The sequence below is a fragment of the Psammomys obesus genome, unplaced genomic scaffold (assembly GCF_907164565.1).
Source record: "Psammomys obesus unplaced genomic scaffold, mPsaObe1.curated_primary_1811, whole genome shotgun sequence".
NCBI classification, from domain to species: Eukaryota; Metazoa; Chordata; class Mammalia; order Rodentia; family Muridae; genus Psammomys; species Psammomys obesus.
This window is the reverse complement of record NW_026590859.1, coordinates 2,177,116-2,200,861: the sequence shown is the minus strand read 5'-3', so window position 1 is coordinate 2,200,861 and position 23,746 is coordinate 2,177,116. Positions and strand designations below refer to the sequence as shown.

Here is a 23,746-nt window from a genome sequence, read left to right as displayed (position 1 = left end):
GGAAGACAACAAGGCAGGAGAAGACCTGACACTGTGTCCCAGCTGCATCTGGCAGCATCTGCAGAGCACAGGAAAGACTGCTCTTCAAGTGCACATGGAATATTTTCCGTGGGTAAGTGAGGATAGACAACAGCTTAAGCCCCCAAAATAAGTCTCAGTTACATTTTCTAAGACAGTTAAATTAGAAATAATTAACAGAAGAAAACTTGAGAAATTAACAAACATGTAAATTAAATACCGTATTTGTAAATAATTAATGATTCAAAGATGAAATAAAAACAACACATGTCACATGAGATGCAGCAAAAACTAGTTCAGTGCCTTTATTAAAAACTAGTTCACTCACTAGCCGTAAGTGCCTTTATTAAGAAAGTCAGTTCTCAAATCATCAAAACTCTAACAACGCAAAACAAAACTAGAAAATGAGTATACTAAGCCCAAAGCAGTAAGACAAGAATTTAAATAAAGATGGGAGTGGAAAGACTTTCTCAGAATAACAGAGAAAATCCAACAAAGTAAAAACTGATTCTTTGAAAAGGCCAAGGAAATTGAAAAACATCTAACTGGAGTGTCCAAGAAAATAGAAGACAACACGGTAACTACTTAACTTGTGTGTGTGGGGGGGAAAGGGCTATTATTATAGACCTTGAGAAGTAAAAAAGTTAATAAGGAACTAATACCTGAAGTTCAATGAATTAGACAACTAAAACTTTAAAAATTCTTATAAATAACTAAACTTCGAAATGTCTTTTTTCTGATCAATGATAATTTTTCTTTATTATTATTATTTATTACCATTTATTCACTTTGTATCCTCGCTGTAGCCCCCTCCCTCATCTCCTCCCAGTCCCACCTTCCCTCCCTTTTCTCCCCCTATGCTCCTCCCCTAGACCACTGACAGGGGAGGTCCTCTCCCCTACTATCGCACCCTAGATTATCAGGTGTCATTAGGGCTGCCTGGATCCTCTTCCTCTTTGGCCTGGCAAGGCTGCCATACCAGCAGTAGGTGATCAAAGAACAGTCCTGCCAGTGACTGCCCCTGATCCCCTTACTAAGAACCCCCATGGAGACTGAGCTGCCCATGGGATACAGCTGAGGTCTAGGTCCTCTCCATGCATGGTCCTTGGTTGATTCATGAGTCTCTGCAGGACCCCTGGACCCAGATTTTTTGGCTCTGTTGCTCTCCTTACAGAGCTCCTGTCCCTTCAAGGTCTTTTTATCTTCCCCTTCTTCCGTAAGACTCCCTGCCCAAAGCTTGGCTATGAGTCTCAGCATCTGCTTTGATACCCAACTGGGTACAGTCTTTCAGAGGCCCTCTGTGGTAGGCTCCTGTACTGTTCCCTGTTTTTTCCCCACTTCTGATGTCTATCCCGTTTGGCCTTCTGATTGAGGATTAAGACTCTTCCCTAGGGTCATCATTGTTTTTTAGCTTCTTTAGAGCTACAGACTTTAGTATGTTCATACTATATTATATGGCTAATATCTACTTATGAGTGAGTATATACCATGTGTATCTTTCTGCTTCTGGGTTACCTCACTCAGGATGGCAAGGCTGCCCACTGTCACCCTATTTCTTCAACATAGTACTTGAAGTCCTAGCTAGAGCAATAAGACAACCAAAGGAGATCAAGGGAAATCAGAAGGGAAGAAGTCAAAGTACCACTATTTGCAGATGATATGACAGAATATATGAATGACCCCCAAAATTCTACCAGAGAACTCGAAATGTCTTAAAAGGAAATGGAAAATATGAACACATGAGCGAAAAACCGAATTACTAAACTACACCAGAGGAAATCCAAGCTGCCCAATAAGTAAACCCGTTTCAGGTGGTGTCACCGGTAAGCTCTATTTTCAGAGTATTTTCCACAAAAATAAATAAATAAATAAACAAGTAAGTAAGTAAGTAAATAAATAAATAAATAAATAAATAAGTGAATGAATGAATGAATAAATAAATATATAAATAAAAGGTTGGAGTCCTAACGTCTGCTGCAGCTGGTGTGAACTTATCCGAACATAAGGTCTCTGTAGACCTAGGAGGACATGTGAGCCCTTGACCCAGTGTGACTGGCACTCTTGTTGAAAGAGACAGAGACAACAGACACAAAGAGAGAGGACACAGTGCATACTGGAGTGACAGGCTTGTAGGCCAGTGGTCGCCAGGGCTGTAGCCATGGCCAGCTGACTTCCAATGGAACCAGCACCTGACAACAATAATCCCAAACGTCTAGAAAGATAAAGCTTGTTATTGTAAGATGCCTGTTTTTCTTTGTTTGTTTTTGTTTTGTTACAGCTGCACTAACATATACATGAAAAACTTTTAAAAACAAAATAAAACACAAGAGAAAACATTTTCTAGTTCATTCCTTGTGAGTAAAATACCACAGCATGCAAAGGCAGCAGAACAAAGGCATACTAAACACCTGTATCTTTTATGAGTAAAACAAAAATGCTTAAAAAACTAGCAAGCTGTCACGACAAAAGAAGACTTATTCGGGAAGGCAAGGTGAAGGTAACACACGGAGAAGAGCAATAGGCTGGGCGAAGGCTCAGTTGGTAAAGTACTTGCCTTGCAAATGTATGTTCTCATTTGATCTCCAGAACCCACATAAAAACCCGGTATGCCTATGTTCCCAGTGGTGGTAAGCTAAGAGGTGGAGACAGGCAAATCCCTGGTAGCTTGATGTCCAGCTAGCCTGGCCTGTACCATGAACTTTCAAACAGACAGTGGACAGCACTTGGGTGCCAACCCCAGTTGTGCGCATGCTCACCACATGCACAGGCACCTGAACTCACATGTGCACCCCCTCAGCAAATGTAACATGCCACAGTAATGGAACAGCATAAAAGCTATCACCGCAGCAATACAGACACTGCTTACTAGGACTACATGCTCTAACAACAGCAAACCAGGGGCCAAGGGAGCCTCCTCAGATAGTAACGAACATGTGTGAAACCTCACACTAATATTCTTCGTCTTAAAAGGGGGAATGCTTTTCCTCTAAGATCAGGAAGAAGCCATGAACATCTGCTTTCCCTACTTATATTCAACATTGTACTAGAAGACTAGTCAAGGCAAATGGATATAAAAAGAAGATGGAAGGCTGAAGAACAGACAAAGTCTGATGTGGAAGACATTATTTTATTCAAGACTATCTCAAAAGCATAGTAAACATTAGGCTGACAGTGACATGCTGTTAGCCTTGTTGAAAGGGGACTCTGGTAGAGAAGAGGACTCTCCCTCCTTCAGAACAAGCCAGGAGGAGCAAGCCAATATGCAGCGTTGCTCCATGGCCTCGTCATCTGCTCCTGCTTCCAGATGTGCACCCTTAGCTCCTTCCCTCCAGTATGGAGGTGTAAGACGAACCCTTTCCCCCCAAGTTGATGGTATTTTATCACAGCATTAGAAACCCTAACCAAGACAGCGGCAAAACAGAATATTTGAAAATTAGTTCTGATTGATTTTGGATGTTACATGAAAACTTCTGACAAATGAAATAAAAATATGATTTCTACATTCACTAAAACATGAATATACAAAAATATCTCTGAAAACCTTGGTGAAGTTTCATAGGGCATCTTCCAGTTCCCTCAATTATTTTCTGATATAGTTTAAACATGTCTTTATAGAGCACTAAGGACACTGCAAAGCAATGAACAGCAGCTAGTTATAGAGACAGTAGTACCTTTTATTTTGTGACTTGCTGCTCTGGACAAACCTGTTAAAATTGTCTTCTCACTTCATGCCATTTCACACTGTAAGCTCCAGGACAGTCAAGTGGGATTATGCTACAAACACACACCTGAACATAAGTAATAGGCTACATGGTTCATTTTCCCCAATTATCTGTTTCTAAAGGACCACTAAAATTGGAGAAATTATTTGTCTGTTTCTGAAAATTTAGTTCCCATGTCTTTGGTGACACAATAGATTTTGTTTAAATAAACCAAATCAAATAAAAACCTAATCTATGAAACACTAGTTAAAAAAATTCTCATTGCCATAATATATCAGTCCCCCTTAAAATGTTTCTATTTTTCTTTTCTCAAAACATGCTCAGATTCTAACAAATCAAAGCATAATTTTAGCATTTAAAGTAAATCTAAAATGTAAAAATTTGAAACAGTTGCCACAGATAATGAAACAGTTAACTTTTTTAGCACATATAACCACTTCCCATTTATACCTCTGTCAACATTTTTAAGAGCGAATTTCACTACAAGTATTTTAGGTATGATTATTTTTAGTAAAGGTGATTTTTAATAGTTTAATTGGTTGCAATTTAAGTAATTCTGGAAAGATACTCCATTAGCGAACCTTTGACGTTTTCTTAGTGATGTCATGTTTCATGTTAAATATTATGATCAGACACAACCGATGTTTTAGAACTTGGGAATGATACATTTTAGTCCTGGATACCCAGGAAATAACAGTGAAAAACCAAGAAATGAGAAAAGGCAGATTCTGTGGAACAACAACAAATCACACCTACCTAAGCTTTAGACACATGGTGCTAAAAAGACAGGTATTCAGGTCCCAACAACAACTGGCCTGAGGTCCCGACTCTATTTTCGATAGATTTAAATAAACACTACATCATGCATTAGCTCGTGTCTCCTGCGATACCAAGTGTTACTCTTTCTGATGCCGGTATCTTAAATTCACTTTCCCAATGCCACCCAACATGATCTGAAAGGTGACCCCACCTCCACCCACCACCCCGCTCCTGGGCCTGAATTAAGATCATCGTCCCTGTTCACACAGGGCCTGAAGCCTAGCGAGACAAAAGCTTCAAGGCTGCAGAAGAGGGAGGGCAACAGAAGGAGGAAGCAGTTCTGTGCAACATCATTTTAATTTTTTCTGAAGACCGAGCCTGCTCTCTGGATCTTCCTTTGCATCAGGGCATTCCTTGCTAAGTTGTATTTACTTGAAATTGGTAAGACTTTGAACAGATGCAAATAGTCATTCCATATAATCTCTGGCTCTTCATGAATAATGTCAACTGATGCCGAGGGATCCTCCTAAAAACAGGTATCTTCACATTTTTTCTATAATTTCTTTCATGTGTTTATAAATTCTAGTTATGACCTTGAATTTTAGGGATTCTGAGAATTTTTTTAAGTACTAAAAACAAATTAGCTGAGAGAAAAAACAGGTTCATACATTATAGTTGTTTCCACATATTCCTTGGTAACACAAATCCCCTTGGGGCCAAATTTAATGTAGCTATAATGTTGGCTATGATGACAACACACAAAATGCTGCAGACAGCCTGTGGGGACAGGTCTCCACATGTACTGCGCTGGGTTTGAGGCCACAGCCACCAGCTCAGAGAGTAAAGAAGCTAATATAGACATGCTTGAAATTGTATCCAGCATATGGAACACTATTCAGGTTACAGAAAATTTAAAAATTTGCCTTTCTCCATCTTTTCCTCCTATTGTAATTTTCAGAAATGGTATTTAAGAAAACACCTCCTACTACAACCAAATCCCAGTTTTGACTAAGTGTCTAAGTACAGTATAAACTACTTGAGATACCTCCACTTTGACCTGTGAACCACGTCAGAAAGGGTTTAGTGATGGAAACGACTCATTTGGCTGTTTTGAGAAAAAGTATTTGATGGAGCAACATGCTGGAAAAGCAGAAGGGCTAGTTCTAGACGGGTCCTGTAGGAATGGGCCCAGAACAAGGACAGACAGGCACAAGATGCTCTGCTTCCCAAGCAGGTGTTTCAATTAGCTGAATGCACACTCGCTCAGTCATTGCCCTGCTGCCGCCACTGAAGGTCAAGACCAGCTACTATGGATGCAGCAGGGGGAAGAGACCTTTCCCTGGACTTCCCACTGAAGCAGCAGAAGATGGCACCTGCCTTACTTTCCCCTTGCCAACCATGAAAAAAAAATGAGCTTAGCTGCAGAAGCGATTAGCACCTAGAACTCTAGGGAATCTCAGACACACGCCTCTTCCTCAGTATAGGAAACAAACTAGAAAGAGCTAGGAAGACTTGCCCACTGCCAAACAGTCTAATGTGATAGTGACTTTGACTTTGCGAGAGTCATGGCTATATCAAGCCTTCTTTACCATCTGCAAAATGAGGGTAAGTGCTTTTAGAGGCATTGTGTTAGAGGCTTTGGGCAAGTAACTGGATCACGAGGACTCTGATTGATGGATGGATTAGTTTCTTGATAAAGTGTTCTGATGGCTTTACTGATAGGTGGTAAAATGAAGTCAGGGTCTAGTTGAAGGAAGTAGGCCACTGGGCATGGGCACTGGAGAAATGTTCCCTGACCTTTTCCCTCTGAATGCTGGCAGCCATGAGGTGAGCAGCCTCTGTAACATGCTCTTGTCTCATACTCCAGGCCCATACAATGGAGCCAGATGACTCTGGGTTGGAATCTCTGAAACCATAATTCAAAGTATTCTTCAGTTGTCATCTCAGGTACTGTCACTGCAACAGAACTTGGACAGACGTGACAAAAAGTGTGCTAAGAACTTAAGGGGATTATACTTAATAGAGAAGTAATAATAGAAAACATAACGGAGAAGGAACTTTCCCTCACAATTCTGAAGCTTTGGTTCTAACATGTGTTTTATGTATGGGACTGCTTTTTTTTTTTAACTGTTATTAATTACACTTTATTCACTTTGTATCCCCCCATAAACCCCCTCCCTCCTCCCCTCCCATTATCACCTCCCCTCCCCCTTCTTCACACATGCCCCTCCCCAAGTCCACTGATAGGGGAGGTTCCCCTCTCCTTCTTTCTGATCTTAGTCTATCAGATCTCATCAGGACTGGCTGCATTGTCATCTTCTGTGGCCTGATAAGGCTGCTCCCCATTCAGGGGGAGGTGATCAAAGAGCAGGTCAATCAGATTATGTCAGAGGCAGTCCCTCTTCCCATTACTATGGAACCCACTTAGACACTGAACTGCCATGGGCTACATCTGTGCAGGGGTTCTAGGTTATCTCCATGCATGGTACTTGGTTGGAGTATGAGTCTTTGGAAAGACTGTGTTGAAATTTCTGGTTCTGTTGCTCTCCTTGTGGAGTTCCTGTTCTCTCCAGATCTTACTATTTCCTACTTCTTACATAAGATTCCATGCACTCTGCCCAACAGTTGGCCATAAGTCTCAGCATCTGCTTTGATAGTCTGCAGGGCAGAGCCTTTCAGAGGCCATCTGTGGCAGGTTCCTAGGTTTTTTCCTGTTTTCTTCTTCTTCTGATGTCCATCCTCTTTGCCTTTAGGAATGGGGATTGAGCATTTTAGTCAGTCCTCTTTCTTGATTAGTTTCTTTAGGTGTACAAATTTTAGTATGTCTATCCTATACTGTATGTCTATATGAGTGAGTATATACTGTGTGTGTCTACTTCTGGGACAGCTCACTCAGGATGATCCTTTCCAGTTCCCACCATTTACCTGCTAATTTCATGATTTCCTTATTTTTCATTGCTGAGTAATATTCCATTGTGTAGATGTACCACAATTTCTGCATCTATTCTTCAGTTGAGGGGCATCTGGGTTGTTTCCAGCTTCTGGCTATTACAAATAAAGTTGCTACAAACATGGTTGAATAAATGTCCTTATTGTGTACTTGAGCCTCTTTTGGGTATATGTCTAGGAGTGGTATGGCTGAATCTTGAGGAAGTGCTATTCCTAGTTGTCTGAGAAAGCGCCAGATTGATTTCCAGAGTGGTTGTATGAGTTTATATTTCCACCAGCAGTGAGGAGGGTTCCCCTTTCTCCACATCCTCTCCAGCATGTGTTGTCACTTGAGTTTTTCATCTTGGCCATTCTGATGGGTGTAAGGTGAAATCTCAGGTCCTTTTGATTTGCATTTCCCTGATGACTAAGGACACTGAGCATTTCTTTAAGTGTTTCTCTGCCATTGGATATTCTTCTATTGAGAATTCTCTGTTTAGCTCTGTTCCCCATTTTTTAATTGGATTATTTGGTTTGTTGCTTTTCAGCTTCTTTAGTTCTTTATATATACTGGATATTAGCCCTCTGTCAGATAAAGGGTTGTCTTAAGCTTTTGGCACTGGTAATAAATCTCAAGTTCACTGACATTAACATGAACTGTGATAACAGGCCAGAACTGGGTTATTTAGGAAAAACTTGGTTATAACAACCTAGTACTTAAATATAATTTAAAAGAGAATGTCCCCAGAGAGTAAATTTTCATGTTATAAAGGCCTAAATCTACTTTAAAAGTCCTCATTAGCAAGTGATATGGAGCATCAGCCCACAGGTAACACTGATGCCTCAACGTGAAGTAAACAACAGTCTCAGCTATAGAAACTGAAGACAGCTTTTCTAAACAAATTATATATATGGTTACATGATATCAGATAATTCTATAACAGAAAAATCCAAATTGTGGGCCTTAAATAAATAAATGAATTGAATAAATAAAATAATCGCATTTGCAAAGATCTGCAATACCAGAAAACATTAGGCATAATAAATCTGCATAAAAATGTTAGCATTGTTCAAACTAAATAAGGACGCTGTTTAATTACAGGATAGCAACTCCTATTTATAGTCACCACAAAGGTTCCACACTCACCGTTTGTCACAGTCATGACCATCACAACCTTGCAGAGTGCCCATAACGGGTGGCACTTCCACCCTGACTGCTAACAAGGAGGTAAGGGTGGCCAGCCTTTCTACTTCAGGTAAGGGTGACTAAGGGAAGGGAGACTTCAGGTAAGGGTGACTGCCTTTCTACTACAGACCTAACCCCTGTGTATGTGCATTCCCTGTCAACAGATCCAAGTATGGATATGGGAGCACTTGCAGAGACACGTATATAGCCAATGACAGAAATTTCTTCTTAGACAGGAAATGAAAAGACTAATTTATCATCTACATTAGTTCTATGAACACAATTATGTTTTTCATGGAATAGAATTACTATAACTTTCAAACAGGCATTTTTCCAGGTTATTACTAGCCCCTACAGGGTATACAGCATGGAGAAGACACAGAATGAACATCTGCTAAAACTGTTCCCTTACGTCTAACCTTTAAAGATGAGATCCCTTTGTCACAGGGCTGCACTCAGTGCTCTCTGGCTCATACTGTATTATAAAAACAAACACCAAATGTGAATCTAGACCTCAATGTCTTTCCCTAAACACACATGTCCCTGGGAAGGTGAGTATTACACAGTGTCTTAAGGAGGTGGACTCCTCAGGCTTTAGAAAGTTGAAAAGGTATGGAAGAGTAGAACACAGGTCAAGTCCACTGCAAGAAATGGTAGTAGAAGCACTTCCGTCTACCCATGGCACTTGCCATCAAGGCTGATGACCTGAGTTTGACCCCAGGACCCACATGGTGAAAGGAGAAAAGTGCTGGAAACCATCCTCTGACTACCACACACACACCGTGGCACACCGATCACCCTACATACAAATAAATACCCACAATCAAATACACACTGTAATAAAGTGTGTCCCATTTCCGCTCTTCCCTAGCTTCTCTCACAGTGTTGGTAGAATTGGAACATCAGTTGTGTTTGTCTAAGTCCTGTCATTTTGGTCAAAATGTTTTAGAAAGCTTATATAGCTGGTTGAGATGCAACGCATGTCTTTCAACTTCCAGCAACCTTTTCTGTTTGTATGTGCTATTCAATGGGGCATGTTCAAACTACAGCTACATTCCAATCCTGTTTTAATGTTACCAGTATCGAAAACCATCACAGAGTTCTCAAAGTCATTTTTGTGTGTCCCGACTCAACAAGTTCCTGAAAAACCATCTATGAAATTAAATATTATATGTGAATTCTGTTATTATCTATGAAATAAACTATAAACTTTAAACATATTTTAAGAACAATTAATACTTTGGGTATTAATTAACACTTCCTTGATGAGAAGTTAGTATTCTTGCGATAATAACAATAAGCAGTCACCAAAAAGCCACCAGGATAAATGACTAAATATAGAAAGTAATCCTTTTTTATGAACGTTCCTCATAAACATGTCTTACAGAATCAAAGAGAAGCTCTCTCAAGTAAACTACAATAACAAGAATTCTCCATTCAGCTCAGATTAAAAATTAAGCAAAGAGAACATTAGTACAATGGCACATACAGAAAATACCTGAGCTCTATTGATATATTTTTACATTCAGGAGTATTATAAATTGGACTCAAAACTGTAGTATACAAAGCTCTAAGACTTTGAAACGGTGTGAAGGATAAGGCAAGGCTAAAGAACAATGAGACACAGCTACTAAACATGACAGGCACACTGGTACCTAGGGGACAATTTCTAAGAGCAGAAGACAGAAGCTTTCTGTATATTTAAACAGTATGTTTTGGAAACTACTTACCTCACACTTTCTCTTTCTTGTAAGTAGCCCCTAGGAACTTACTGTACTGGCTGGCAAAAAATATTACAGAATCCATGACTACAGACTAATGCATATAATATAGAAACCATTTAGCCTGACCAGAGATAAAACTGTAGCATTGGCTATGGCAGTGGTTCTCAGCCTTCCTAATGCTGTCACCCTTGAATACAGTCCTCATGTTGTGGTGACCCCAACCATAAAAGTATTTCACTGCTACTACATAACAGTAATTTTGTTAGTTTTGAATTGTAATGTAAATATTTGATATGCAGGATATCTGCTATGCAACCCCTGTGAAAGGGCCGTTCAACTCCCAAGGGGGCTGGAACCCACAGGCTGAGAACCACTGCTCTATGGCAAGTACAATTAAGATGGAACTGGGAACAGATGAAGTCATCAAAGCAATACAAAACATACTTTTGATGCCAGCCTTTCTCTTCTGGTCTAATTTAGTTATTATTGTAGAAGAGCTTATTCTCCATAGAAAACTACTACTCATCCAGACCATATAGTGAAAAAAAATATTAAAAACTGGAATAATAGCAGAATATTTCATTTTATAAAAATGTGTACTCCTTAAAATAGTGTCTGCGTGTTCCTTTTTTTTTCCCTTTTTAAAATGCACTCTCACTTAAAAAAGCATTTACACAGTGGAATACAACTCAATTGTAAAAAAAGAAAAAAACCTCAAAATTATTAAATATGCAGATAAATGGATGGAACTGGAAAAAAATATACCAAGTGAGGTCACCCTGGCCAATAAGGCAAGCTGTGAGCATTCAACCTCAACTGTGGATTCAGCTTGACATCTTTTGTTTTGTGTGTTTCACAGGAGAATGCAAATGGAAGCAGGACACTGGAAAGGAGCCTGTGGGGGTACTGTAAGAGAGGAACTCTAGATGAAAGGTTACCAAATTCTGGAGGTGAAAAGCTCAAAGCAGGAAGGGCTGTGGGGGTATAGTGAAAATCAGGAGAGGGAGGGGAGGGAAAACCCAAAAAAGAATATATGAAAACCCACATGCAAACCTACTCTTTCACATATAATTAAAAAAAAAACAATAAAAAACAAAACAAACAAACAGAAAAACAACAACAACTGAAGGGATTAGTACATGTGAAGTAAAAGAAAAAGGGGAACGGAGGGTTAAAAGATGAAGCGGGGATGACAGCAGCAGGGGGATGGCAGAGGAGGGAGTAATGTGTGGATTCAATGGTTTACCCAGTATTGGACCCTGTATACAGCAATCTGGACCTTCCAGGCAAGGTATGCCCATGGATGCAGTAGTGACATGAGGGTTTGAATGAGGATGGCCAAGGCCACACAGAGAAACCCTGTCACTAAAAACCAAAGATGAATGGCCGCCACAGGCTCATATATTTGAATGCTTAGCCATAGGGGAGTGGCCTACTTCAGAAGGATAGGTGGGTGTGTCCTTTTTTGTGTGTGTGGCGTGGCTGGAGGAAGTGTGTCACTGGGGGTGAGCCACGCAAGAGTCTCTCCTCCTGCTGCCTGCAGATCCAGATAGAGAACTTTCAGCTATATTTCCAGCACCATGTCTGCTTGTGTGCCACCATGGCCCCCATCACAATACTGGACTAAGGCTCTGAAACTGTAAGCAAGCCCCAAGTGCTTTCTCTCGTAAGAGTTCGGTTTGTAATAGCGTCTCTTCACAGCAACACTGACCAAGACATGAGGCAAATAACTTTCTGACTGAATGTGAGGCCTGCTCCACAAGAATTTCATGCCTAGCATTGTAGACCTGCACAAAATCTCACGGCTGGGGAGAACAAAGACCCTTGGCTGCTCTCAATGTTGGCTACAGAAGCTTCTTTTTGCACTCAGGGGGGAGAAGCACAATTGGTCACAGTGCTGAGAATAAAGACTATTTTATTCAGCGCTCAGCTCTAAATGAGATGGGTGTTTAGGCAGAAACCATGTAAAGCCAGAGGATGGGAAGCATCTTCTCCTAGACATGGCATGACTACTGCAGGCATACATTCACAGCCGCTATCTTTACCTGGACAAAATCAAGCCCCCCAAAATTCTGGCACAGATGGGGTAGATCACTTCTCTCCAGGCCTCGCCCCTCACTGAGGAGCCACTGGCAGTTGATAGTTGCTGGGAGAGAAAGGAAGAGTCCCTCTTTTTCTCAGGGTGTGGTCACTGATAGGAATCCCACGCTCCAGTGGATGGCCCCACATGCATGCACACACGGGCAGGACTAGACATAGCGGGTCATAAAAAAAGATGCAGTTGGGATGTGGATGTGTTGAGGGAATCAAGGGAGGAAATTGGGGAAATATGATCATATTTTATTTTATAGACGTGTGAAATTCTCAAGAACAAAAAATGTTCTAAAAATATTTTCCAGTCAAGAACTACGCTGAGGGAGATACACTAAAATAATCTTCTACAATAAAAGATCTTCTGGAGGTCTCTCCATCCCTGATCTCAAGTTGTACTATAGAGCAACAACAATAAAAACTGTATGGTACTGGCACAGATACAGCCTGGTGGATCAATGGAATCGAATAGAAGACCCAGAAATAAACTCACACACTTTGACAAAGATGCCAAAATCATACAATGGAAAAAAAAGACAGCATCTTCAACAAATGGTGCTGGTCTAACTGGATGTCTACATGTAGAAAAATGAAAATAGATCCATATTTATCACCCTGCACAAACTCAAGTCCAAGTGGATCAAAGACCTCAATATAAAACCAAACACACTAAATCTGTTAGAAGAAAAAGTGGGGAAGAGCCTTGAACTCATTGGCAGAGGAGAAAACTTCCTAAACAGAAGACCAACAGCACAGGCTCTAAGATCAACAATTAATAAATGGGACCTCATGAAACTGAAAAGCTTTTGTAAAGCAAAGGACACTGTCGTCAGAATAAAACAACAGCCTACAGATTGGGAAAGGATCTTCATCAACCCTATAGCTGACAAAGGGCTAATATCCAGACTATATATAAAGATCTCAAGATGTTAAACAAAAAATTAAGTAATCCAATTAAAAAATGGGGTACACAGCTAAACAGAGAATTCTCTGTAGAGGAACATCGAATGACAGAGAAACACTTAAAGAAATGTTCAACATCCTTAGTCATCAGGGAAATGCAAATCAAAAGGATACTGAGATTTCACCTTACACCCATCAGAATGGCTAAGATCAAAAACTCAAGTGACAACACATGCTGGAGAGGATGTGGAGAAAGGAAAACCCTCCTCCATTGCTGGTGGGAATGTAAACTTGTACAACCACTTTGGAAATCAATCTGGCACTTTCTCAGACAATTGGGAATAGTGCTACCTCAAGGGCCAGCTACACCCCTCCTAGGCATATATCCAAAATATGCACAAGTATACAACATGGACATTTGTTCAACCATGTTCATTATTTATTTGTAATAGCCAGAAGCTGGAAACAACCCAGATGTCTCTCAGTTGAGGAATGGATACAGAAATTGTGGTACATTTACACAATGAAATACTACTCAGCAATTAAAAACAAGGAAATCATGAAATTTGCAGGCAAATGGTAGGAACTAGGAAAGATCATCCTGAGTGAGGTATCCCAGAAGGAGAAACACACACATGGTATATGCTCACTTATAAGTAGATATAAGACATATAATATAGGATAAACATATGAAAATCTGTACACCTAAAGAAGCTAAGCAAGAAGGACCCTGGGTAAGATGCTCAATCCTCATTCAGAAAGGCAAACAGAACAGACATTGGAAGAGAGTGAAAACAAGGAACAAGACAGGAGCCTACCATAGAGGGCCTCTGAAAGACTCTACTCAGTAGGTTATTAAGGCAGATGCTGAGAGTCATAGCCAAACTTCGGGCAGAGTGCAGGGAATCTTATGGAAGAAGGGGGAGATAGAAAGCCCTGGAGAATACTGGAGCTCCACAAGGAAAGCAACACATCCAAAAAATCTGGACACAGGGGTCTTTTCTGAGACTGATATTCCAATCCAGGACTATGCATGGAGACAATCTAGAACCTCTGCACAGATGTATCCCATGGAAGTTCAGTGTCCAAGTAAGGGGAACAGGGACTGTCTCTGAAATGAACTCAGTGGCTGGCTCTTTGATCATCTCCCCCTGGGGGTGGTGGTGCAGCCTTACTAGTCCACAGAGAAAAAAATGCATACAGTCCTGATGAGACCCGATAAGCTAGGGTCAGAGGGAAGGGAAGGAGGACCTCCCCTATTAGTGGACTGGGGAAGGGGCATGGGAGAAGAAGGAGGGAGAGTGGGATTGGGAGGGGACAAGAGAGAAGGCTACAGCTGGGATACAAAATGAATAAATTGTAATAAATAAAAACATTTAAAAAGCATTTTCCTATAATTTCTTATCCTGAAATATTTTAATAAGTAAGTTCTATCAATAAAACTGAGCCTCACAAGACAGCCTACGTACTGCCATGTTTTCCTTATAAAGATCCTCAAGGACCTGGTTAAAGCAGTCAGGCTGCATGGTGAGTGGAAGCCTGTAGTTTCAGATACTGCCTGGTATGACGCAGTGGGCCACAGCCCAGGCCTTAGGCTCACACAGTCACAGCTTAGAAACAACTGTGAAACATCAGGACTCTTACTTAAAATGTAAATCTATTCACAATTTGCATATTTACATTATAAAATGTTTCTTATCCAATATAACACATAAAGAAATATAATTCATAATTTACACTTACCCAAGTCACAGATTTTCTCATACTGAAATAACTGTGTGACATAATGCATCTCCCTGGTTTAAATAAACAATGCAGTCATTACTCTCCTGTAATCTGCAATGCCTTGTGAGAATTTTGTTGAAAGTATAGAGAGATGATATATGATTATAATCTTGAGAAAAATTAAAAAGCTTGAGGTCATAATTTTTCACTAAGAAATGTTTCAGTCTTTTCTCAAAGAGGATATAAAGTGTAACAAAGACCTTTTTTTTTTTAACTTTTAAAACAATTTTGTGGCAGTTCTAGAAAAATATTTCTGTCTTGGGCAGCAGGACACACTCTCTAAGATGGTTAGGCAGCTCCTGCTTACCCTCTAGTTCGACCTAGGAAGAAAAGGGTAACTTCCCCAGTGAGTGTGGACAATGCACAACCAGGAGCAAATGTACAAGACCTACACAAGTGCTTAGAAGGAGAAAACAAAACTCGTAAAGTAAACCGTGGTCATCTTTAAGGGCAACTTTCACAGAACCGAAGGGCTTAGGTAAGTGTGTTTCATTTCTACGCAAATGACACACTGTGAAGGCAGTGGGGCGGATTATAGAGTTCTCCTGTAGCATGTATTATGCGCCACGAACAGAAACTGTGTCCGGGTCACTCCAAGAGATACTCACAGAAGGGTTGTAAGAAGGTTCCAGTATCACCGGTAACGACATTTTCCCTTGAAGATTCAATTTTGTTAAATAGAAAATCTTTTCCCCCACAATCTTTTCTTTCTTCATGCGATGGACACCGTATAATCTAAACCTAACTGCATAGTTTCCAATCATCTCTGATTCAACGTGGTTAAATTTGAATGTTTCTGTGAAGACAGGGCATGGTCCTCTCTGGATGCTGGTTTTGGCTCTCTGCTTCTTTATAGGTAGAAGAACAAGGTGCACCTGCCACGAGTTGCCACCTGTCCTGTTATATGTCGGAATGTCTGTGACAGCTGTCACCGTCACCAGAAGCTTCTGTGTCTGTGAGTCATAGTCAAAAGTCACATCCAGTGTGCCATATTTAGCTTCCGGCTCTGGATCAAAAGGTTTAGGAAGCTGTGAGGAGGATCCTTGAGCTGACATGTCCTAAGAAAAGCAAATTTAAATGTTTTCAGTTTTTAACTATTATTTAAACAAGCATGTAAATAAATGTCAATTTCTTTTAGAGCATCATATCAAATAATTTTCATTTGCTGGCATGAAGAAAGCATAAGTATCAGTCACTACAAGCAAAAATTACCTTACAGGACAGAGTAATTTAAATGGTAAAATACCTCACAATGGAGACATCTTTCAAGTGCAATATTCACAGTTTTGAGAAAATTGGATGTATATTTGTATAAATTAGACTTTAATGTACATATTAATATTATAGTCTTTGCTTCTGGGGGAGAAGTCTACAGAAAGGAACAAAGTTCAATGCTACAGAAAAATGTAGCTCCATTTTCAGGGATGTCAAAGATGGCTCCATCTAAAATAGAATATATACAGTAAAACTTTAGAATCAGTGTAATTGGGAAACCCGAATAGAAATGTGCATCCAAATACTTACTCTGCATATCCCAGACCACATTCTGTGGTCTGTGCATCCAAAAACATATAGAAATATATATAGAAACCTGAAGAGAAATGTACATCCAAATACTTACTCTGCATATCACAGACCACATTCATTTCAATCTTCAACTAGAAATCAAAACAACTGTATTTTTTCACATTACTTGTCAATGGCATAGTAAAATTCACATTTCAAAAACTGAAGAAAGGTTAAAACTGTACATTATGACAAAGTCAGAAACTAAGACCATTTTACCAGCAACTGTCCCAAATTCCAGCTAGTCTGAGATGCCTGGGGATCTTACCTAGTTACTGACAATGCCTAAACTAGGGTTCTGACCTATGAGCTACACATTTTGACCCTAAAAGTATTTAATAAAATATAAATGATTTCATTTTGAAATTTGTGCTTCTGTTAGAATGTTCCAAAGCTTTCTAACCTTCAGTTCAGTGCTACCATAGAACTGAAGAGTGCTGGCCTTGGTCTCTCTTCTCCTCTTAGCTCAAAGGAGCATCCTGAGTTCCAGTCTGTGACACCCTACCCGGAGAGCAGACTATACCCCAGAGTCTGTCTAGATGTGCTTTTGTTCAGCTTAGGCAGATGGAGGCACACAGAGCTCCTGTGAGGAAGATCTAGCTCAACTTTACAACCGAAGTGCTTGCTTTCCATTCTCTTTCCACAGGCAGGCTCATGTCTGTCTGCACCAAAAGGACAAGGACAATGCTCTAGGGAATGGTAGACTGACATAAGGAGCTGGGCCCTGGATGAGGCCATTATGCAAACTGTTGCTTATCTAGAATGTTGAGTGAAAGAGAAACGAGCTTCTGTTTTTCAGTCATCTTAGCAGTATGTGCTAAGCCCTATGTTAGCTAGACTGAAGGAAAAGCCTCTTCTTTAAGCAGAAAACAACAAAAGACAGGAGCCTCTGGCATTGTAAGTCTTATGCAGTCCTTGATATCACAGATGGAAACCAGCAATACATTTCTGTTTCTTTTGTACTCTATGAAATGAAAACAGTGAGATTAATTTGAAAGGCTTGTGAAACACTGAATAATAATCCCTTAACAGTAAAAACTCCAAAATAAAGTGATAATAAAAAGCATGAAACATTAACTTCAACATGAGCGAACAGGAAAATAATTGTGAAGTATTTAGGAAACAAGGTGACCCTCAGCCAGCCCTTCTGTTAGGGAAGGGTGTAGGCTGCAGCAGCCTTGGGACTTTGTTAGACGGCAGGTGAGAAGCTGGGGGCTGAGACTCTGGTGAGACGGCATTGTCAGGAGGAAAGCACAGGTCGTCACCTTCAGAGAGCACTCAGCGGCAGCCATGGGCTCTTCTGCTTACCTCAGGGCTAAGGACTGCAGTGCTGTCGCTAGGGACATCATCTTCCAAGCCTTTATTATGGAAGCTCTCTGCCTCATGACCTGTGCTCCCTTCGCTGGGACACTTGCTGAAAGAACGCCGTGGGCTGTTGCTGCAGTGGGAAATCTCACACTTCCCATCTCCGATTTCAGAGGGTGTGCACGAGAGGTGAGGAGAACCACTGTCATCTTGGTAAGGCGGTGGCTGCAGCTCATCCAATGGCGGTGTCCTTCTCATTCTCTGAATGCAGTTTCCTGACAAAGACAAGAGTGTGGTCACTGCTTCCCATTAGCCTCCATCCAAGTGACTATAATTAATAACTTCAAAACATGAAGTCAACATTCAGCAAAACCAGTTAAAACTCTTAAAATCCCTAAGTGAGTTTTCTCTCTCAGTCGAGGCGCAGAAATACGACCACCCAGTTCTCTACTCTCTTCTCACCCAATAATTTCAGGAGGAATAAAAGCCATATATTGTTCTGAACCATACAAACAAACCCCATCAAAACTGTTTACTTGATTCTCTCTCCGTAAACATTCCCAAATGCGGTATATAACTCATGAATTCCCTTGTGATCAGTGTCCTCTCCAGGGGCCATGAAAGCATGGGTAAACACAAGCACTCCATCACTCTCTCAGTTATGGGGATAAACTCGAATCAGCATTCACCTTAGAACTTTTCCACATCTGCTTGGTTTGAGAACCCTAAAGGAGCCACACTCAATCCCTGCTTACTGGTCTGTAAGTCTGACTGACTGCCCAGCTCTTCCTGGTCCAGAGTAAGAACCACCACGTCCAGCAGTGATAGGAAGCCACATTTTCTCCCCCTCTGAAATCATGTTCTTGTGGAGAGCTGCTTGTTTGTCAGGCTGCTTAGCTATTGAGCTCTCAGTGAAAAACAGGTTCTCACCCTGGCCTTCACCTGGAGACAGGGATAGACAGGATGTTTCTGCCAAGTTCATTTCCTTGTGTTTGTATGAGGATCACACAGACAGGTGGTCCAGGTAAATAAGTTTGACTTCTGCATGAACACATTCATTGTATCAAGGTGCTCTGCTCTATAAAAAGGATTATTGGAATAAACCAGTGTGTGCCAGTTTGACTGGATGCTCTCTCAAACAGAACCCACCTGTAGTGTGTTGGTTTATTAATTTTTCTTTCAGTCCTCACTCCCCACTCAAGAACTGTTTGACTCTGCCAGCCAGCTCCAGCATCTTCTAAAATTTTTGTTTCAACAATCTGCCTCCATCTTTAGTTGAGACTAAAAGATGTATGAAAATGGATAAGGATTCACATATAGTACACTCTTTTTTTTTTTGGAAGAAAATGCATGGTCCCAAAGTTTACAGTAAAGAAAATAGCAGCACCTGCATCAAATGACCACTAGGTCAGGCTGTGTGTCCCCTGAGGAAATACTACAAACACACCTCAGAAAGTAAAATACCTTCAAAAAAGAACCAACCAATGATAAAAACAGGCCCCGAAAGACAAAGGAAATTCACACAGTCTAGTACTAACTACAAAGACCCCAAACAAAACAACAACAACAAAACAACCTCAGATTTTAAAAGCTCCCGATGGGCTCATTTGGCTTCCTTAGTGAACTAACCATTGAAGAAAGACCAATCTTCCACAAAATATTCCAGATAACATTAAAGACAGATGATTGTCGAAATTATTTTACGATATCATCAAAACATAAAAAAAAAAAATTAAAAAGATCATCAAAATGTGACACCAGGATTAAAAAATAAATCTTTCAAGGAGAAACAAAGTATTAGCTAATCCATCTTGTAAAGGCAGATATAAATTATTATATTCAAAATACTTGCACTGAAAAACCCACAGCCATAGACAGCACCGTATCAAAGCATCTTGACTAAAGCTGAGAAGAATGCTGTGTTCTAAGTGAATTTAACATTCAAAATTTAGCCAATCAAATTTAGTGTACAGAAAAAAATAAACGTTAAAAAGCAATATATTAACTATAATTTCAAAAAGCACTTGGTAAAATTCATTACCTATTCATGATAAAATCTCTGAGCAAATTAAGAAGGAACTTCCCCCTCTATTTTACAGAGTCCACAAGTCCTATAACAAATATCATATTTGATGGTGAAAGGTTGAAAGCTTTACCTCAGAGCTCAGGAATGATACAAGGGTACCTGTTAGCACTACTTCTATTCAACAATGCACTGGAGGTCTTTTCTAGCCAATGCAATTAGGCAGGATAAAGAAGGTTGAAAATGAATGGAAAGAAATAAAACTGTGAGTAATTTCAGGTAACTATCATGACATAAAACAAAAAGACAAGAAAAAGACAGGGAGGAGGAAGGACTTATAATACTAGGTAAGTGAAAAGGCAACTAAATTTTTACACACACACACAAAGGACAATTGAAAAGTAAAAGTTGAAAGCAATCTCATACTTCATAACACCGGAAAACATCAAATGTCTAAAAACAAACCTAAAAAATGATAGTGGTGTTATTTTTCCAACCATGGAATTTATGTGCTCTTTCAACAAGCGGTGGACTCCAAACCTCAGTTTTCCCAGCAATGGCTACACTCATTAGGGTGGGTTAGTTACAAACAATCAAAGCTTCCTTCTTCAGCAAGGACCCTAAGAGAAACAGACTTGAGGATCACATGCTTTAGTAAATGCTTTCACTAGTTTTGCCACTGCAAAAACTAATAGATTTGAAAAGCAGCGCAAAAAACTAAAATAAAAAAGGAAAGCAGAACCATGGCAGGTTACCATAACCTCAATTGGAAGACGATTTCAGCTGCAGCTGTCACTCCAGATGGAAGCTCCTTCCTGGGCAAATGAAGGCAGCCCTGGCATTCGGTGTGCTGCGCTAGCTAGCAAGTGCTTTTCTTTCGTGGCAACACAGAGATAGCCAACACTAACTGGCTGCTCCACTTGGCACGGCCAGCAGCATCTCTACCGCCCTGCGTCAGGGAGAACATTCTGTGTCCATGCCACCCTCCAGTCCACAGAGATCCTGAGTGTGCAAACACCTCACGCTCACCTCTGCAAACAACAGCAAAGAATTAGATAATCGAAGCAGAAGAGCTGAGGATGGCGTGCCTTAAACATCTGTATTTGGCAGAACTCAGCACCAAATCTTGTGAAACAACACGCTTGCCAGTAAAGTTCACAAGGTCAAAGCGATGCAATGTGGTATTCCTCCACAGCCAGGGAGGATTCCCGAGCCTCACCTGTCCCTTGTTGCCCTCCATTTTGAAAGAAGAGGACTATATACCTGAACATACTAATCTGCCATAGTCATAAAGGAAACTAAGACTCTGCCAGCTTTGAACAGTGCCCAAAGTGGGATAAGTCTAGTCAGATATCTGAGAGGAGAGTGGAGTAAGTCTATATTTGACCTTTGTAACCTAGACAACCAGTAGGCCATGGTTCAGGATCATTGGAGAACCCTGACAGTAGAACTACAGTAAAAGCCCATGAGTTTAAAATGATCTTTCACTTTTCACACCTTTGAATGAATTTTAATAGAATATAGTTTGGATTATTTTTGTACTGTGTCTTAAAACTCTAATTCCTTGTTTGGCTTATTTTCTTGATGGTCTGAAATAATTCCTGACTCAGATCATTCTCCATACATAAAAAAGCCAATATCCAGACATGGTGACATACACCTTTTATCTCAGGAGACAGAAGTAGGTGGATCTCCATGAGTTTGAGGTCAGCCTGGTTTACATAGTGAGTTCCAGGACAGCCAGGGCTACAAAGTATAACTGTCTTGGAGAAGAAGAAAGAAGAAAAGAGAAGGGAGGAAAAGGAGGAGAATTAAAAAAGGGGGGAGGAGAAGAAGGAGGAAGAGGAGAAGCAGCAACAGCTAATTTTCCTTATTCTATAACACATCTCTTTGAGTGGAATAAAAATTTCACTTGCTGACTCGCTTTTTGAAAGAGTACGAACCACCCTTGCCTTCTCCAGGTACTGTGGAAAATGCTTCTCTTACTGAGGAAGAACACAGGGTGGAGAATCAGTGTTGGACAGGGACAGAGCAAAAGCACTGTGCTCACTCAGGTGTGAAGTGGGGGTGTCAGATGATCTTGTCGTAAGAGCAGGTGCAGGTGGGGTGACACATCTCCGCACTCAGCACCAGCAAGAATAACTGTGATCAGCCAACTGGGGGTAAGAAAATCATGGTAACGACACCTATGCCAGTACCCAGGAGAGTAGAATGTTCTGGCATTACAGTCCTTTCAGAGGGGGCCCTGAAAGATAACAGAAAAATTAAATTGTAGTGGTAGAATCTGTAACCATCCATTTGATTTTCGATGGTTTTCATTTCTTGAGTGTCTGTCACGGGTCTGGTTGAGTATAAGGACTAGGAGGAGTTTGTGGTTAAAGTAAGTCTAGAGAATGTTGTCTCCTAGAATGGCTTTAAGGCCTGAAAATATTCACACACCCAACAACTCATACCACAAGTGTGCACCAAAACAGGAAGACTTCTAAAAAAAAAAAAAAAAAAATCAGCAATATGAATACAAAGTTTCTAAACTGTGTAAGACCTGCATTTCCTCTTTTTCTGCTGTGATTTTTTTAATGGACAAGTGTTTTCCTGTTAAGTTTTCTACTGACTCCAGAAATAACATCTAAGGATTTCAACAACTGGGTTCACCGTGACCCCTCTCCCTCTCATGAGGCATCTGCTCGTGAGGCATCTCCTGGGGTCTACACAGACATGGAAACTGAACAACTCTCTACTCAATGACAACTGGATCAGGGAAGAAATTAAGAAGGAAATTAAGGATTTCCTAAAATTCAGTGAAAATGAAGGCACAACTTTACCCAAACTTACGGGACACAATGAAAGCAGTGCTTGGAGGAAAGTTCATAGCACTAAGTGCCTTCATAAAGAGACTGGAGGTATCCTATACAAGCAACTTAATGGCATACCTGAAAGCCCTGCGGGTGGGGGGTGGGAAGGAGGGTAAAATGAGGATGTGAAGAGGGGAAGAGACACGGAGGAGGAGGCTACAATCAGGATGTAAAGTGAATAAATTATAATCAAACTCTAGCAAGATTTGTGAACGGGCTTCAGGAGTAGCTCAGGAGAGGAGTGTCTGTCTAGTACACACAAGAGCCTGGGCTTGAGACACAGAACCACAGGGAATAAGTTACTTAAGAGAACCCATTCAATGATATAAATCTGGAAAACGACTTAGTTTTCTCAGAAAATACTAGAGGGTATACTGTTCAGAGATGACCTAAGCAAGCAAATGTTCCTGTTATAATGCTAAGGTCACTCATTCTTTTTGGTCTGCTGGGGTTTAAACCCAGGGCCTCAACACACCATGTAAGGATTTGGCAATCAGGTCAGCCCTTAGTTTGAATTTAATTCTAAATATACAGAGTAGATACTTCAAAAGTATTGCCACAAAATTCATGAATCATAGTAAACATACAGCAATTCCGAAGTCAAAACAGAAAGGTCATGGGTATCTCTCAGAAACCGTCACGAAAGTCAAGCTGAGAAGTCCCTGATTTAAAGCTCCAGGGTTCGGCTGAAGAGGCAGCTCAGCCAGTAAAGTGCTGGCCGTGCACCCGAGCCTGAGTTTGACCCCTAAAGCTCACACTGAAAAGGTCAGGTGCGGTGACGCATGCTTGTAACCCCAGTGCTGAATAGCCGGGAACCGGAGGAGAACCAGGGGTTCCTTTTTGGTCAGCCAGATTGATAAACCCCTGACCAGTGAGAAGTCTTG

At 40.6% G+C, this 23,746-nt stretch overlaps 1 protein-coding gene across 4 annotated transcripts in view; it reads right to left on the bottom strand.

Annotated features, from left to right (window-relative positions):
- Syt14 (synaptotagmin 14) overlaps nt 1–23,746 on the bottom strand; it is a 156,460-nt gene that overhangs the window by 23,484 nt on the left and 109,230 nt on the right. For all 4 annotated transcript variants that reach the window (XM_055609201.1, XM_055609199.1, XM_055609200.1 and 1 more), the window contains 2 exons: nt 17,991–18,262; nt 15,725–16,174 (listed from right to left, as the gene is read on the bottom strand). In XM_055609201.1, coding sequence (XP_055465176.1) covers nt 15,725–16,174; nt 17,991–18,262 — 722 coding nt within the window. The remainder of the gene's footprint in view (nt 1–15,724; nt 16,175–17,990; nt 18,263–23,746) is intronic.